Raw genomic sequence first — 19,076 nt, 5'->3', positions numbered from 1 at the left:
ATTCCCCAGTGTGTAGCTGCGTCGCCTTTCCAGCCGTTGGTTGATAAAGATCTTTTCCGCCTGGTCCGCCAAAGCAGACAGTCCATGAAGGATGAGCATGTCCCACAGGTTGAACCGGACTACAAGGCCTTGACCTGGCTGTATTCTATCTTTACTGTCACTAATTTATTAAGTAAGTATGTTTATTTGCCAAGCATTCACATACAAGGAATTTGCCTTGGTGCTCCGCCCACAAGTAACAACATGACATACAGTGACAGTTACGAATGACTCAGAAAACACTAAACATTAATAATAATAAAACACCATTGATCAAGCATGTGAACCAATAAAATACCAGATCAAAGGGAGGCTACAGATTTTTGGCTGTTGAGTAGAGCAACTACTCGTGGATAAAAACTGTTTTTATGTCTGGCTGTGGCAGCTTTGACAATCCGGAGTCGCCTTCAAGAGGGAAGTGATTCAAAGAGTTTGTGGCCTGGGTGAGAGGGGTCAGAGATGATCTTGCCCGCTCACCTCCTGGTATAATTGTTTAGGCTATGTAAATAAGTAATATATTCCAAAGCTTTCCAATTTAATTAACTAGGCTGCCATAACTTGAAATTATTCTTGATTATCCAAATCCAATGTATTTTTAATTTTCCACGGAATAATCAGCCTTTAGCTTACTAACGGGAAGGTTTATTGTATTTTGGCTGAATAATAAATAAAACAGTGACTTTGTGCAGGTGTCAATTCATTTGTCCACTTTATTCCCATTTACAACTTCAGTACTAAATTGCAATTTGGCTTTCTTAAAACCCACGAGGAAAGTAAAACAGCAGGAAGTGACATGTGACATGAAATAACATCTGGGATATTTTAGAACAGGCTCAGCATCTCAGCCATGGAAGCATGAAGCATGAAGATTTGGAGTTCTTATTTAAATGATGCAGAATTTTCAATATTCTTCACATTAGCTTAGTTCACTTTACTTTAGTTTCGAGATACAGCGCGGAAACAGGCCCTTCGGCCCACCGAGTTTGCGCCGACCACCGATCCCTGCACATTAATACTATCCTACACACACACTAGGAACAATTTACACTTATACCAAGCCAATTAACCTACAAACCTGTACGTCTTTGGAATGTGGGAGGAAGCCGGAGCACCCGGAGAAAGCCCACGACGTCACGGGGAGAACGCACAAACTCCGTACAGACAGCACCCGTAGTCGGGATTGAACCTGGCACTACTGGCGGTCAGGCAGCAACTCTACTGCTGCGCCACCGTGCTGCCCTTAAAAGCCTCCTTACCTTTTTCCTCAAACGATTTCACAACATCATTCATCATGTCCTGATAGTATGATTCCCCCCTCTCGATAAGTTTTATATCCAGTCTCTCATAAATTTTTTGGAATTCTGAAAGAAAAAAAGAATTAATGCTTTAATGTTTCTTAATGTTTTAATCTTAATGGTTTACTGTATGTCGTGCTGTTACTTGCGAGTGGAGCACCAAGGCAAATTCCTTGTATGTGTACATACTTGACCAATAAACTTATTCATTCATTGACTGAAGAAGGGTCTCGACCCGAAACGTCACCCATTCCTTCTCTCCACAGATGCCGCCTGTCCCACTGAGTTACTCCAGCATTTTGTGTCTACCTTCGATTTTACCAGCATCTGCAGCTCGGGACAACTGGCTTTGTCTGAAGCAGGTTAGGATTTATGAACTGGATTTGTGATTATTGAGGGGGCATGAAGGTATTAATGAGGATAAGGGACTGGATGTTGTCCACGTGGATTTTAGAAAGGAGATGTGTCGGGCGAGTTTCCGTTTACACAGAGGGTGGTGGGTGCCTGAAACGCGATGCCAGGGGTGGTGGTGGAGGCAGATGTGGTAACATAAGCCGCTTTTAGACAGGCACGTGGATATCAAGGAATGGAGTGGTGTGGATCATGTGGGCCGAATGGCCTGTTCCTGTGCTGTACCGTTCTAGTAATCTCCTTCCAAGGACAGAATTCTAACCACAGAAACAGTGTATCTGCGAGACTTGGGAATGAACCTAAACAAGGAATGCCATTAATGCCCATGGACTCTCCAAAACAACAGTTTCCACAGATCGACTATCTCAGTGCATTGTAAAAAATTAGTCGTTTCATAAAAATGAACACTTTAAGTGAATTTCCATAAAAAATGGAACAGAACACAAGGATAGACACAAAATGCTGGAGTAACTCGGAGGGACAGGAAGCATCTCTGGATAGAAGGAATGGGTGACGTTTCAGGTTGAGACCCTTCTTCAGACTGAGGAAGTCTTGAACCGAAACGTCACCCATTCCTTCTCTCCAGTGATGCTGCCTGTCCCACCGAGTTACTCCAGCATTTTGTGTCTATCTTCGGTGTAAACTAGCATCTGCAGTTCCTTCCTGCACAGAACACAAGGAGATAAGTAGTGAAATTACAGATACTCCTCGACTTACGATGCTTCGACTTTACCATGGTGCAAAAGCGATACACATTCAGTAGAGACCGTACTTCGAAATTTTGAATTTTGATCTTTTCCCGGGCTAGCGATATGCGGTACGATACTCTCTCGTGCCGCTGGGCAACGGCAGCGAGCCGCAGCTCCCAGTCAGCCCCGCGATGTCGCTGCCGTGGCCCAGCACCACGAGAGAGTATCGTACCGCATATCGCTAGCCACGAGAATGTTTGGTAGGTAAGGTATACTAAATGCATTTTCGACTTACGATATTTCCGATTTACGATGGATTTATCGGAACGTAACCCCACCGTAAGTTGAGGCGAAACAGTGTTACACAAATAGGCCATTCAAACCTTACAACTTCATTACGACTACTCTGGACTTAAACCATAATCATCTCCCTTCAGACTTCATCCTTTGATATCTTTACCTGACATGTCCCTTTCAAACCAGGTTTTTCTACCAAGTGTTCAGCAAAGGACAGGGCTGGTCTTTTTTTTTTTTTTTGACAAATCCCAAATCTCAACTAAATCCTTTCCATCATTCACTGGATTTCTGGCTTACCCTTTCGAGAAACATCGCAGATCATATTCCAAGCCTTAATAACATCTGGATCATGGTTCTGTAGTTTTACCACGCACTGGTAAGCCCTCTTCTTAAAGGCTTCCTCTTCATCAAATCTTTTTTTGGATTCCTGTAGAGAGGTGACAACTGCTGACAATTGCAATGAAGTACAAGACGAAACTAATGACCGAGATAAAGGAACAAACGTTTTCAGGTTTAATATTGAACTGAGGAGGAAGGGATTGACAAACAGATATGATATTTTAGATGTGTAAAGAAATGTGGTTAGACAATACAGAATACTGTTAGATGTTCTGGTCTCCTTATCACTAAAGGGTTTTAGAAACAGGCGAATATGTAAAAGGTTTTACTATAATGTTAATGGGCATGAAAAGTTGTAACCAGGTGATCAGATCCAGTAGCCTGAAGATAAAAATAATGATAATTACAATAGACAATAGGTGCAGGAGTAGGCCATTTGGCCCTTCGAGCCAGCACTGCCATTCAATGTGATCATGGCTGATCATCCCCAATCAGTACCCCGTTCCTGCCTTCTCCCCATATCCCCTGACTCCGCTATCTTTAAGAGCCCTATCTAGCTCTCTCTTGAAAGTATCCAGAGAACCGGCCTCCACCGCCCTCTGAGGCAGAGAATTCCACAGACTCACAACTCTCTGTGTGAAAAAGTGTTTCCTCATCTCCGTTCTAAATGGCTTACCCCTTATTCTTAAACTGTGTGGCCCCTGGTTCTGGACTCCGCCAACATCGGGAACATGTTTCCTGCCTCTAGCGTGTCCAAACCCTTAATAATCGTCTCCGTTCTAAATGGCTTACCCCTTATTCTTAAAATTACATCTAAGCAATGACAAAAATCTACCAAATTACATCCTCTAGTATTGGAGTTGAATTTACTTATATGTTCTGACCAGTAAGGAAGAACCAGGTAAACTGCATTTACTTGAAGGTACAATAGTCATGTGGTAATCAGCAATAGAAAACAGATATAAAAATATAATATTTTGCTTTATGTGTATTTTAAGTTGGTACAACAGAGCAGCTTGCATAAAGGTTGTGAAACTTTATGATATGTTTTTAATCTCAACAATGTCTTCAGGGGAGTAGTTGATAACGGATTAAAAATAGCGGAGTCAGGGGATATGGGGAGAAGGCAGGAACGGGATACTGATTGGGGATGATCAGCCATGATCACATTGAATGGTGGTGCTGGCTCGAAGGGCCGAATGACCTACTGCTGCTCCTATTTTCTATGTTTCTATGATGACATGTGACAAGCCTCTGAATGGAAAATGAAAACGATGGGATGAAGGGAAGATACGACTGTTATTTTACAAACATTGATGTTACTTTCTTAAGTGTGCGTCTACATTGAACAATAACCCTGAAACGCCTTTCACAGCACGAGAGAACACTTACTTTATAGAAGACTTGAAGGTCACTGATTGGGGGGGAAACTTTGAGGAAATCTGGAAATTTGTCGTGCAAGTGAGCGATCAACATCCCAAACTGTGTCCCCCAATCACCGACATGATTCAACCTGAAACCAACAAACACCCAACATTAAAACTCCGTGATAAAGGGCTGTAACCAGGAAGAGGTGGAAAAGTGGAAGAAATATTTCCATAGTGCATAAATCACACATTTATGTTTACTCACTGATAATTAATACAGACTTATTGTTTGACATTGCACCATTATTGTTTGTTTATATATATATATGTACACAGTGCATTCAGAAAGCATCCAGACCCCTTCACCTTTTCCACATTTTGTTACGTTACAGCCTTATTCTAAAATTGATTAAATTCATTTTAATGAATTTATGCCGGTTTATAATCCAAAACATTTCTACGCTTTTTTTGCTTCATTCTGGGGTATTGTGTGTAGATTGATGATAATTTAATTCATTTTAAACTTCTGGAACAAGTGAAGGGGTCTGAATACTTTCTGAATGCACTGTATATACACACACTTATATATAACCAAACAATAATGGAATAAAGAAATTATTACTTACACAGTACAACAGGTATGTAAACATAGTACTCTGTAAAAGCCATAGTAAACAACAAAAATAATATAATATATATATATATAAACTTACACAAACTGAACTTTTTCTATGTTGTTTACTAAGGTTTTTACAGAGTACTATGTTTACATATCTCTTGTAGTGATGCAAGCAAGAATTTCATTTATCAGTTTTGATCATTTGACAACTTGCCACTTGAAATATATGAAAGGTAAATCATCTAACGTACTTGTAGAAACCAAGAACTGCAGATGCTGGTTTATAACCAAAGATTAGACACAAAAAGCTGGAGTAACTCAGCGGGTCATGCAGCATGTCTGGGGAGAAAAAGGATAGGTGATGTTTCGGGTCAGGACCTTTCTTCTTGCTGAAGCGAAATGTCACCTATCCATGTTCTCCACAATGCTAACAGATGTCCAATCGAAATGGATTGGCCAGGAGATGTGCCAATACTGTGAGATGTGGGAATTTGTCGACACCATTGATGTAGATGATCCCTACAGTTGCAGTAAGTGTTTGAGGCTAGCGGAACTCGAGCTCCGCATTAATGAGCTGGAGATCCAACTTCATACGCTGTGGAACATCAGGGAGGGGGAGTATTACCTGGATGTTTTGTGCCAGGGGATGGTCACACCGACCAGTTTAACTAATTCAGTAGTTAGTGAGCAAGGTGTGGCCATAAGCGAGGCAGGTAGGGGGAACCAGGAGGAGATGCGGCAGGAGCCACAGCCCTTGTCCCTGACGAGCATGACCGAGGCTCTTACTCAATGTGAGGACGGGATCAGGGGCTGTGGGAGGGATGAGCAACCTGGCTGCAGCACCGTGGATCAGGGGGCCATTCAAGAGGGGGGAGTTAGAAGAAATGCCGTTGTGATAGGGGATAGTATTATTCGGGGGGTAGATAAGGTTCTCTGCGGCCAGCAGAACATGTCCCGAAGGCTGTGTTGCCTACCCGGTGCTAGGGTTAAGGATATCTCTGCGGTGCTGGAGAGAAATTTGCAGAGGGAGGGGGAGGATCCAGTGGTCGTGGTCCATGTGGGGACCAATGACATAGGAAGGACGAGGAAGGAGGATCTGCTGAAGGAGTTTGAGCAGTTAGGGAATAAATTAAAAAGCAGAACCTCGAGGGTACTGATCTCCGGATTGCTACCTGAGCCACGGGCCAAATCGGCGAGGGTACGTAAAATTAAAAAGCTGAATGCGTGGCTCAAAGACTGGTGTGGGAAAAATGGGTTTGGTTTCTTGGGCCACTGGCACCAGTACTGGGACAGGGGGGATCTGTTCTGTAAGGACGGACTTCACCTGAACGGTGCTGGGACTGGGGTCCTGGCAAATCATATAACTAGGGCAGTAGAGAGGTCTTTAAACTAAGTAGCGGGGGGGGAGGTATCAAGGGGGGTAATAACGGCAGGGGTAGAGGAAATAGAGCAGGGTATCAGTGGGGAAGCGGAAAATCAAAATGTGACAGAAGGATCCAGAATGTGTGAAGATAAAGCTCTAGATGTAAAAGGGGCAAAAACGGAAAGGAAGGGTAGTAAAAATCATCTGAAAGTGCTTTATCTAAATGCACGGAGTATTCGTAATAAGATAAATGAATTAACGGTGCAATTAAGTATATATGGTTATGATATCGTGGCCATTACGGAGACATGGCTGCAAGGGGATCAGGACTGGGAGTTAAATATAGAGGGGTACTTGACAATTAGGAAAGATAGACAGGAAAGAAAGGGAGGAGGGGTGGCCCTTTTAATAAGGGAGGGAATAACGGCAATAGAGAGGAAGGATATTGCGTTGAAGGATCAGGATAGTGAAACAGCTTGGGTACAGATAGAGAATAACAAGGGGAAAAAAACACTAGTGGGTGTAATTTATAGACCTCCAAATAGCTGTGACGCTGTTAGTCAGAACATAAATCTGCAAATAGTTGACGCATGTAAAAAGGGAACTGCTGTAATCATGGGGGACTTCAATTTTCATATTAATTGGGTAAACCAAACTGGGCAGGGTAGACTAGAGGAAGAGTTTATAGAATGTATTAGAGACGGGTTCCTAGAACAGTATGTCGCAGAACCGACAAGGGGGGAGGCAATCTTGGATCTGGTCCTGTGTAATGAAGCAGGATTAATTAAAAATGTCATAGTTAGGGACTCGTTGGGAACAAGTGACCACAATATGGTCGAATTCCATATTCAAATAGAAGGGGAGCAGGTTGAAACTCAGGCTAGGGTGCTTAGTCTAAATAAGGGGGATTATGAAGGTATGAGGACTGAGCTGATCAAAGTTGACTGGGATAGCAGACTCAAGAATAAGACGGTACATGAGCAGTGGTATACGTTTAAGGATCTACTGTATAACCTTCAAGAAAAATTTATTCCTATGAAGAAAAAAAGGGGTAAGGGTAAGAACAGTCAGCCATGGCTCAGTAAAACTATAAAGGATAGTATTCGGCTGAAGGCAAGGGCATATAAGGTAGCCAGAAATAGTGGGAGGGCAGAGGATTGGGAAGCATTTAAAGGTCAGCAAAAAATAACTAAGAGATTAATTAAGACGGGGAAAATAGACTATGAAAGGAATTTAGCGAACAACATAAAAACTAATAGTAAGAGTTTTTATAGCTATATAAAAAGAAAAAGGGTGGCTAAGGTGAACGTTGGTCCATTGGAGGGTGAGACTGGAGAGTTGTTGGTGGGGAACAAGGAAATGGCAAAGGCATTAAACGAGTATTTTGTATCAGTCTTCACCATAGAAGACACAAAAAATATTCCAACGCTGGATAAACAAGGGGCGGTAGGAATGGAGGAGCTAAATACTATTAAGATCACCAAGGAGGTGGTATTAGGGAAATTAATGAGACTGAAGGAGGATAAATCCCCTGGGCCTGATGGATTACATCCAAGGGTCTTGAGGGAGATAGCGGTGGGGATTGTGGATGCATTGGTGATAATTTTCCAAAACTCCCTGGAGGCAGGAACGGTCCCAGTGGATTGGAAAATGGCCAATGTAACACCTATATTTAAAAAAGGAAGTAAACAGAAGGCGGGTAACTATAGACCGGTTAGTCTAACATCGGTGGTGGGTAAAATGTTAGAGACAATTATTAAAGAAACACTAACGGGGCACTTGGATAAACATGACCTCATCGGACAGAACCAGCATGGTTTTGTGAAGGGGAAGTCCTGTTTAACGAATCTGCTCGAATTCTTTGAGGAAGTAACAACCCGGGTGGATAAAGGGGAACCGGTGGATGTGGTATACCTGGACTTCCAAAAGGCTTTTGACAAGGTGCCACATAAGAGACTATTGCTAAAAATAAAAAATTATGGGATTGGGGGTAATATATTAGCATGGGTAGAGGATTGGCTAACAAATAGGAAGCAGAGAGTGGGGATAAATGGTTCATACTCGGGATGGCAACCGGTAACTAGCGGGGTTCCGCAAGGGTCGGTGCTGGGACCCCAGTTGTTCACAATTTATATAAATGATTTGGAGGAGGGAACCAAGTGTAATATATCAAAATTTGCGGACGATACAAAAATGGGAGGAAAAGTAGGGGATGAGGAGGATAGGAAGAGTCTGCAAAAGGATATAGATAAGCTAGGTGAGTGGGCAACAACTTGGCAGATGAAATTTAATACTAATAAATGTGAAGTCATTCACTTTGGGAAAAAAAATGATAGGGCAAGTTATTTTCTAAATGAGGAGGAGCTGCGTTGTAATGCAACGCAAAGGGATCTAGGGGTATTAGTACATGAATCACTAAAAGTTAGTATGCAGGTGCAGCAAGCAATCAGGAAGGCCAATGGAGTTTTGGCCTTTATTGCTAGGGGGATTGAGTATAAAAATGCGGAGGTCTTGCTGCAGCTGTACACAGTATTAGTGAGACCACATTTGGAATACTGTGTACAGTTCTGGGGTCCATACTTAAGAAAGGATGTACTAGCCCTGGAGGCAGTGCAGCGAAGGTTTACAAGATTAATTCCTGCAATGAGGGGATTGACATATGAGGAAAGGTTAAGTAGGCTGGAACTCTACTCTTTGGAGTTTAGAAGAATGAGAGGCGATCTCATTGAAACATATAAGATCGTGAGGGGCCTTGATCGGGTGGATGCACCGAGGATGTTCCCAATGATCGGGGAAACTAGAACTAGGGGACATAGTCGCAGAATAAGGGGGGGCTCTTTTAAAACTGAGATGAGGAGGAACTTCTTCACCCAGAGGGTGGTTAATTTATGGAATTCACTGCCCCAGGGAGCAGTGGAAGCAGAAACGTTAAATATATTTAAGTCTAAAATAGATGGTTTTTTAGCTGCCAAGGGGATAAGGGGCTACGGGGAGAGGGCAGGGATATGGACCTAGGTATGGTTAGTATAGTAAGACCTGAGTGATCTCCTGGACAAGTGTCGATCGCCTGGATTGGGGTCGGAGAGGAATTTCCCGGATTTTTTTCCCGAATTGGACCTGGGTTTTTATCCGTTTTTTTGCCTCCCCCAGGAGATCACGCGGTTCTTGGGGTGCAGAGGGGTGATAGCGGTATAAAGGGGAGGGTAGTGTCTTGTGTTCTGTGTCTTGTGTCTACTGTTTGTGGGTAAGTGTGTCTGTTTAGTGTTCAGCCATGAGCGAATGGCGGTGCGGGCTCGACGGACCTGGTGGTCTACTCTCGCACCTACTTTCTATGTTTCTACTTTCTATGTTTCTATGCTGCCTGACCCGCTGAGTTACTCCAGCACTCTGTGAAACATCACCTATCCATGTTCTCTACAGATGCTGCCTGACCCGCTGAGTTACTCCAGCACTCTGTGAAACGTCACCTATCCATGTTCTCCACAGATGCTGCCTGACCCGCTGAGTTACTCCAGCACTCTGTGAAACGTCACCTATCCATGTTCTCCACAGATGCTGCCTGACCCGCTGAGTTACTCCAGCATCTTGTGTCCATCTTTAGTTAATTTTGATTTCTTTTGCCAGAGAATACACCAGGGAAGGCTGGTTCGTAACTTTCTGTGCATTAAATAGATACATTCCTTCTACTGACCTTAAAACATCGTAGCCCACAAACTCAAACAAGCGACACATGCTGTCCCCGATGATAGTTGACCTCAGGTGACCCACGTGCATCTCTTTGGCAATATTTGGCGAGGAGAAATCTATCACCACCTGCAAAGAAACATAACCTGTTCTCGATCATTCATGCAGATATAATGCAGCATTACTTCTAAGGAGTTTAAAATAAAAGATGAGGAGGACAAACACAACAAAATCCGTTCCCACAGACACAAAAATGCCGGAGTAACTCAGCGGGTCAGGCAGCATCTCTGGAGAAAAGGAATAGGTGACATAGAAACATAGAAAATAGGTGCAGGAGTAGGCCATTCGGCCCTTCAATATGATCATGGCTGATCATCCAACTCAGTATCCCGTACCTGCCTTCTCTCCATACCCCCTGATCCCTTTAGCCACAAGGGCCACATCTAACTCCCTCTTAAATATAGCCAATGAACTGGCCTCAACTACCTTCTGTGGCAGAGAATTCCACAGATTCACCACTCACTGTGTAAAAAATGTTTTTCTCATCTCGGTCCTAAAAGATTTCCCCCTTATCCTTAAACTGTGACCCCTTGTTCTGGATCCAGGTCAAGGATTTCAGGTCCAGTCCCTTCTTCAGACTGAGAATCAGGGGAAAGGGAAACGAGAGATATAGACGGTGATGTAGAGATTTAGAACAAGAGACACTTCATCAGACTGACGTCTAGAGTCTGAAGAAGGGTATCAACCTGAAACGTCACCTGTTCCTTTTCTCCAGAGATGCTGCCTGTCCCGCTGAATTACTCCAGTTTTTTGTGTCCATCTTTGGTTTAAACCAGCATCTGCAATTCCTTCCTACACAATCAGTTCCCATAATGTTTCTCTAACATTTTTCTGCAGCTTAAAAACATTTAGGCAGCAATAAAACCTCTGGGGATTCCAACGTTGTGAAGGACAGTATATAAATTACATTTATTTTCTCATCGCTGAATATTCTCGCTGTGTGTGATGATGGGGGTCGGGACCCTTCTTCATGCTGCAGTTACCCTGCACGCTCACAAAATCTTTAGTTTAGTTTAATTTGGAGATACAGCACGGAAACAGGCCCTTCGGCCCACCGGGTCCGTGCCGACCAGCGATCCCCGCACATTAACACTATCCTACACCCACTAGGGACAATTTTTACATTTACCAAGCCAATTAACCTACAAACCTGTACGTCTTTGGTGTGTGGGAGGAAACCGAAGATCTCGGAGAAAACCCACGCAGGTCACGGGGAGAACGTACAAACTCCGTACAGACTACACCCGTAATCGGAATCGAACCCGGGTCTCCGGCGCTGTGAGGCAGCAACTCTACCGCTGCGCCACCGTGACTGCCGAAAAACCTTTCAATCATCAACCATTTTCAAGTAGTGCGCTCGGCTGTGCTTCCTTACGCTTGTTCAAAGGCCATCTCCCAGAAAGATGATGCAGTGGAATATTCTGTTTAGCAGTGAGAGCAGCATTCCTTCAGCACCCCACTATATTACCAGATTAGAGAGTTATAGGAATCATGGAGACAGGCCGTTCGGCCCAACTTGCCCATACTGACCACATACACTAGTCCCACCTGCCTGCGTTTGGCCCATGACCCTCTCAACCTATCCTATTTACGTACCTGTCTAAATATTATGTTACATGATATGAATTATAGATAGCCACAAAATGCTGGAGTAACTCAGCAGGACAGGCAGCATCTCTGGAGAGAAGGAATGGGTGACGTTTCGGGTTAAGACCACTCTTCAGACCGAGTCTGAAATTCCTCCTCATCTCTTTCCTAAAGGAACGTCCTTTAATTCAGAGGCTGTGACCTCCAGTCCTAGTCTCTCCCACTAGTGGAAAGATCCTCTCCACATCTACTCTATCCAAGCATTTCACTATTCGGTAGGTATCAGTGAGGTCTCCCATAGAAACGTCACCCATTCCTCCTCTCCAGAGATACTGCCTGTCCCGCTGAGTTACTCCAGCATTTTGAGTCTAACCGATTTAAACCAGCAACTGCAGTTCTTTCCCACAAATCATGTGAATTATGCCACATGTTCAACTTTCCGGGAAAAGATCCATGATCTCTAACATTAGAAGTTCAAAGTCACTGAACCAAGCCCCTCCTTCATTTGAAAATTAAATATTCTGCCGTAACCCAATGCTAAATGATTTACCTTTTTCTTTGGTCCCACTAGCGGAGGCTGAACTCCATTTACAAGAAGACTTTTCAGCAGTTTAGAGACAAATTCTCTTTTCAGATCAACATTGATAAAACCTATGACAAATTATAAAACAAGGTTATGCAAAATCATTTTAAAATTGACATTTGCAGAAAAGGAAAACATCATCAAAGAATTTGTATTTATTTTTCAAACCATATCAGATGACAGTGAGAACTTTTTTTGGATGTTATCAAGGCAATATATTGTTGTTCCTCCATCCATCATTTCTGGACTAAAGTTCCCAAAACACTTTCCCCAACAATATCATGGGAATAAAACTGTCAGAGAATTCTAGTGGCTCAAGAAGGTTGCAGACCATCTCCCTCTGAGAAATAATTAGGGATCTGTGAGGCTCTATAAGGCGCTGGTCAGGCCGTATTTGGAGTATTGTGAGCGATATCAATAGACAACAGACAATAGGTGCAGGAGTAGGCCATTCGGCCCTTCGAGCCAGCACCGCCATTCAATGTGATCATGGCTAATCATCCCAATCAGTACCCCGTTCCTGCCTTCTCCCCATATCCCCTGACTCCACTATCTTTAAGAGCTCTATCTAGCTCTCTCTTGAAAGTATCCAGAGAATCGGCCTCCACCGCCCTCTGAGGCAGAGAATTCCACGGACTCACAATTCTCTGTGAGAAAAAGTGTTTCCTCGTTTCCGTTCTAAATGGCTTACTCCTTATCTTATATGTTTCAATGAGATCCCTTCTCATCCTTCTAAACTCCAGAGTGTACAAGCCCAGCTTCTCCATTCTCTCAGCATATGACAGTCCCGCCATAATTAACCTTGTATAACCAATATCGGGCGCCATATCTGAGAAAGGTTGTGCTGGCTCTGGAAGGGGTACCAGAGGAGTTTTACAAGAATGATCCCAGGAATGACTGGGTTAACATGTAGTGAGCATTTGACAGCACTGGGCCTGTGCTCGCTGGAGTTTAGAAGGAAGAGGGGGGGGGGGGGGGACCTCACTGATACTTACCGAATAGTGAAAGGCTTGGATAGAGTAGATGTGGAGAGGATGTTTCCGGAGAGTTTAGGACTAGAGGTCATAGCCTCAGAATTAATGGATGTTCCTTTGGGAAGGCGATGAGGAGGAATTTCTTTAGTCAGAGGGTGGTGAATCTGTGGAATTCTTTACACTAATCCTACATTAATCGAGTAGTTGGAGGGAGCGACCCCTCAGAAGGCTGTGGAGGCCAAGTCAATGGATATTTTTAAGGCAGATAGATAGATTCTCGATTAGTACGGGTGTCAGGGGTTATGGGGAGAAGGCAAGAGTTTAGGTTTAGGAGATAGAGATAGATCAGCCATGATTGGCAATAGACAAAAGGTGCAGGAGTAGGCCATTCGGCCCTTCGAGCCAGCACCGCCATTCACTGTGATCATGGCTGATCATCCCCAAACAGTACGCCGTTCCTGCCTTCTCCCCATATCCCCTCACTGCGCTATCTTTAAGAGCTCTATCTAACTCTCTCTTGAAAGCATCCAGAGAATTGGCCTCCACTGCCTTCTCAGGAGTAGACTTGATGGGCCGAATTCTACTCCTATCTCTGATGACCTAGTGTGTCCGTATACTGAAAAATGAAATGGGGAAAAAAAAGATTGTGAAGATGACTTTTACCCTGATTAATCTAGTTGGTATTGGAGAAAGCTTGACCAAAAACAAAATCTCACCAAACATTAATGAAGAAATATGTGAATGAATATGAGGTTGACCATTAAAACCACACCTACCCGGTCCAGCAATGTCAACGTTTTCAATGATATCATTTTTTGGAATGCTATTGACAATTTTCTGGGCGATCTCTCTGGGATTACTCTTCTCTCCCTCGGCTTTCAAGAGCTGAAAAATAAATTCAGACATTAAAAAAATGTTCAATGTTCTAGTTTCAGAGAAATATTTTGAGGCATACATCACGAATTTGATCTTCATTCATTGAGCTGCTGTTGTTGCTCCTTTTCTAGTAGTACGAGTCGAAAATCAGGCAGAAACATTTATAAATACAGGTCCACCATCGATTTTCCACCACCCTTGGTGCCACTGGCTTGCCGGATTATCCATTTTGCCGGACCAACAGAGGTCATGTAATAATAATTCAGCCATACACCACTGAACCACTTGTTATACCAAGATGCAGGACAGAACGCTGGCAGGAATGCACAGGGAATGATACTCGATTAATGTAGGATTAGTGTAAGTGGGTTGCTGAGGGCTCTATGCGCTAAAGGGCCTGTTTCCATGCGGTGTGTCGCTGCCTCGACCCAAAACGTCACCCCTTTCCTTCTCTCCAGGGACGCTGCCTGTCCCGCTGAGTTACTCCAGCACTCTGTGTAAACTGGCATCTGCAGTTCCTGTGGTCCACAACAGCCAAGTTGGCATACGTTGTGGAATTGACAACAGTTCCATGGGGAGATGGTGTTGAAGAAGCTTATGAGAGAAAAAAGACCAAGTACTCTGAACTGGCAACTGAAGCTGCACAGAATGGCTGGAAGACCAAGATTTCCCCTGGAGAAGTGGGATGCAGTGGATTTGTTGCTACATCTACAACCAGTCTATTAAGGAAAATAGGGGTGAGGGGTCGCTCCCTCCAACTAGCAATCGGGTCATTATCAAATTCTGCAGAAAAAAAGCAGCAATTGGCTTTGGATCAAAAGGAAAGATAACAATTGGGCTGCAAGATGAGGACAGGAGGGTATGGAACTGAGGGTGGTGTACCTGGGATGCCAGGTATCACCGTTGAGCCCTCTGGAGATGTTGTGGGCTTATCAATGAAACGTCAAAGACGGAGGGTGCCCACCTGAAGACCTCGATGATGTACCTACCCCACCTTTCACCACTCCGGTCCCACTGCAAATATCAAGAGTGCTGATTTACTACAGGGATTGAAACATCAAGTCCTATTAGCTCTACATTCCTAACCAAAGACAGTTATTTGTTTAATTGAAAATCCATCTACTCACGGTTAGCAAAGCTGCGGCAATTGGAATCAAATACTGAGACAATTCCCTGGTGATCATCTCATTAATCTTTGCCAAGTAATCGTGTTCTATGCATAATAACTCTTTCCGTACCTGGGATATTGCCATAGCACTGTTGCATTGATAATCTCCAAACTTTGAACCTTGGCTTGGTGTAACTGCGAGTGGTGGGTTTTCAAGGTGAGGGTAGGCCAGCTTAATGGCAATGCGGAATATACCCTGCAGGCGCTGATTGATGTTGATCATGCTTGCTCCTCCTTTGCTTTCCTCCTCTTGCAAACTCTGAAATAATGCATAAACACACAACGAAAGGAGCTGTTAATGGCAGCAGAGAAAACAGTTATCTTTAAGAAAGAACTGCAGATGCTGGTAAAATTGATGGTAGACACAAAATGCTGGAGAAACTCAGCGGGTGAGGCAGCATCCATGGAGAGAAGGAATAGGCGATGTCGCCTATTCATTCTCTCCATAGATGCTGCCTCACCCGCTGAGTAAAAGGGTTATCTGTAGTCCAGGTAGAGAAAGGGTGAGGGTTTAGTTTAGTTTAGCTTAGAGATACAGCACGGCCCCTCGGCTCACCAAGCCCACACCACCAATCGATCACCCGTTCACACGGTTCTCCCGTTCGGTTTGGAGAAGGGTCTCGACCTGAAACGTCACCCTTTCCTTCTCTCCAGAGATGCTGCCTGTCCCACTGAGTTTCTCCAGCATTTTTGTCTACCTGTGGATTTTGCTGCTCAGAGGTGTTTCCACTCTTCCCCTCATCCCAGTCAGTGCAATGAAATACTCAACTCAATGACAAACCACGTTTAGGATTGAGAGGGGGTTACGAAACCCGTTTATCAAGCATTGCTCACGTGTGTTATTGTTTGCTAAGTCATCAAAGCACATCACTTTGTAATAAAGCTCAAAGATTTCTAGAGAGAGCTAGATAGGCCTCTTAAAGATAGCGGAGTCAGGGCATATGGGGAGAAGGCAGGAATGGGATACTGATTTGGGGATGATCAGCCATGATCACGTTAAAAGGCGGTGCTGGCTTGAAGGGCTGAATGGCCTATTCCTGCATCTATTGCCTATTGTCAATAGGTAGCAGGAAAAACTACAAGAGTCATTTGCAAAGAAAAAAAACATTCTTACAATTTGATACCTAGAGATAGACACCCTGTTTTGCCTAGTTACAGAGAAACTCTTTGCCACAGAAAGCTGTGGGAGGCTAAGACAATGGATATTTTTAAGGCAGAGAACGATAGATTCTTGATTAGTACGGGTGTTGGGTTACGGGGAGAAGGCAGGAGAATGGGGTTAAGAGGGAGAGATAGGCCAGCCTTGATTGAATGGCGGAGTAGTCTTGATGGGCCGAATGGCCTAACTCTGCTCCTTTCACTTATGAACTTACAAATGGACAAACAAATAACAACCAAAGAACAGCAATGTTCACAATGAGAAATATTACATATTTTAAGGAAGGAAGGACAAAAGGAGAACACATTCTTGCTGGTTACCTTTGGCTCAGGCACAATAACGCCATTTGCTGGATGACTACATCTACTTTCCAGTTAATAGCGTAGCTCTATTTCTCCAAGAGCCCTTTTTTTGCTTAAGTCCACCCTCCGCCACCTCCAGTTTAAATTCCATTTGGAATATTATTGGAGGACCAGGAAACCAAGAACAAGAATAAAAAGTTCCCACCTACATAGAAACATAGAAAATAGGTGCAGGAGTAGGCCATTCGGCCCTTCGAGCCTGCACCGCCATTCAATATGACCATGGCTGATCATCCAACTCAGTATCCTGTACCTGCCTTCTCTCCATACCCCCTGATCCCTTTAGCTACAAGGGCCACATCTAACTCCCTCTTAAATATAGCCAATGAATTGTCCTCAACTACCTTCTGTGGCAGAGAATTCCACAGATTCACCTCTCTCTGTGTAAATTTTTTTTTCTCATCTCGGTCCTAAAAGACTTCCCCCCTATCCTTAAACTGTGAGCCCTTGTTCTGGACTTCCCCAACATCAGGAACAATCTTCCTCCATCTAGCCTGTCCAACCCCTTAAGAATTTTGTAAGTTTCTATAAGATCCCCCCTCAATCTTCTAAATTCTAGCGAGTACAAGCCGAGTCTATCCAGTCTTTCTTCATATGAAAGTCCTGACATCCCAGGAATCAGTCTGGTGAACCTTCTCTGTACTCCCTCTATGCCAAGAATGTCTTTCCTCCTAGGATGCATCTATGGTGCCTTTTTCTTCCACCCCATCAGGCGAGAGTGTAACGGTAAAAGATTACTCACGCGCTTGAGGACATTTAAGCGGTATTTAAGCTTGGCGTTCTCCTCCTGCATCTCGCTCAGTCCCGGCGATATATCGGGCACCAGCGGGTTTTTCAACCTCTCAATTTCAGCAACAAGTGACCTGATTTCTTTCTCCTAGGAAAAAAAAGTTAGTGAATTGAACCACCTTTGAATATTTAGTTTTCCGTGTGATAAATATTGCCACTATATTAGTCTTAATTTCCACTTCTTCCTTCTGAACCTTCTGAACTTTGTAGTGGGCAGGGCAGTACTCTGCATATCGCCAACTTTTACAATTTTACATTTTCATCAAGCCAATTAACCTACAAACCTGTACGTCTTTGGAGTGTGGGAGGAAACCGAAGATCTCGGAGAAAACCCATGCAGATCACAGGGAGAACGTACAAAGTCCATACAGACAACACCCGTAGTCGGGATCGAACCCGGGTCTCTGGCGCTGCATTTTGCTGTAAGGCAGCAACTCTACCGCTGTGCCATCGTGACTGCCATATATTTTTTTAAATCATCCAGAAAAATGTCAGTACTGTTGCTGGCCGACTAAATATCTGGCCTATCCATCCCAGTGCAGTGTACCTCCACGCTACTGATGGGATGCATCCTAGAAAATCATCAGTGTTGTTATTTTCCCTAACAAATCTTTTTCCACATTGAATTCCGTATTATAAGTGGATGCGTAGTCTGCCAGGATGCTTGTCTCGCAACTGTACTGCCCCAGGGATATGTAGTATGTAGGCAAAAATTCTGATTGTGCTAGAACACAGAACAATGCAGCACAGGAACAGGCCCTTCGGCCCACTTTGTCTGCGCTAATCATGATTCCAAGGCCAACTCGTGTCTGAAAAAGGGCCTCGACCAGAAACCTCACCCATTCCTTCTATGCCGAGATGCTGCCTGCCCTGCTGAGTTACTCCAGCACTTTGTGTCTATCTTTGGTGTAAACCAGCATCTGCAGTTCAGTTCCTCCCTACACACTTATCCACCTACAGGAAGTTTCGGCAAAGAAAAGGGATTGCCATTTCAGTTTAGAATGTGGAAACAAAGAACTGCAGACACTGGTTTATACCAAAGATAGAAGCAAAGTGCTGAAGAAACTCAGCATTTAAGAAGGAACTGCAGATGCTGGAAAAATCGAAGGTAGACAAAAATGCTGGAGAAACTCAGCGGGTGAGGCAGCACCTATGGAGCGAAGGAAATAGGTGACGTTTTGGGTAGAGACCCTACTTCAGAAGAAACTCAGCGGGTCATTTATAACTTTCAGTCTGGAGAAGGGCCCTGAGCCCAAACGTCACCCATCCATTTTCTCCAGAGATATTGCCTGACCAGCTGAGTTACTCCAGCACTTTGTGTCTACCTTTGGTTCAAACCAGCATCTGCAGTTCCTTGTTTCTACAACTGAATTGGAGATGTACTTCAGATCGCGGTCTCCAGTGGGGATAATAAC

At 43.9% G+C, this 19,076-nt stretch overlaps 1 protein-coding gene across 1 annotated transcript in view; it reads right to left on the bottom strand.

Annotated features, from left to right (window-relative positions):
- rars1 (arginyl-tRNA synthetase 1) overlaps positions 1 to 19,076 on the bottom strand; it is a 40,572-nt gene that overhangs the window by 16,206 nt on the left and 5,290 nt on the right. The window contains exons 2-9 of the mRNA XM_033029212.1: positions 17,615 to 17,749; positions 15,422 to 15,610; positions 14,084 to 14,192; positions 12,301 to 12,401; positions 10,111 to 10,232; positions 4,463 to 4,583; positions 3,029 to 3,158; positions 1,296 to 1,400 (exon numbers count right to left, since the gene is read on the bottom strand). Coding sequence (XP_032885103.1) covers positions 1,296 to 1,400; positions 3,029 to 3,158; positions 4,463 to 4,583; positions 10,111 to 10,232; positions 12,301 to 12,401; positions 14,084 to 14,192; positions 15,422 to 15,610; positions 17,615 to 17,749 — 1,012 coding nt within the window. The remainder of the gene's footprint in view (positions 1 to 1,295; positions 1,401 to 3,028; positions 3,159 to 4,462; positions 4,584 to 10,110; positions 10,233 to 12,300; positions 12,402 to 14,083; positions 14,193 to 15,421; positions 15,611 to 17,614; positions 17,750 to 19,076) is intronic.

This window comes from Amblyraja radiata, chromosome 11 (genome assembly GCF_010909765.2).
Source record: "Amblyraja radiata isolate CabotCenter1 chromosome 11, sAmbRad1.1.pri, whole genome shotgun sequence".
Lineage (NCBI taxonomy): Eukaryota > Metazoa > Chordata > Chondrichthyes > Rajiformes > Rajidae > Amblyraja > Amblyraja radiata.
This window is presented reverse-complemented; position numbering and strand designations above follow the sequence as displayed.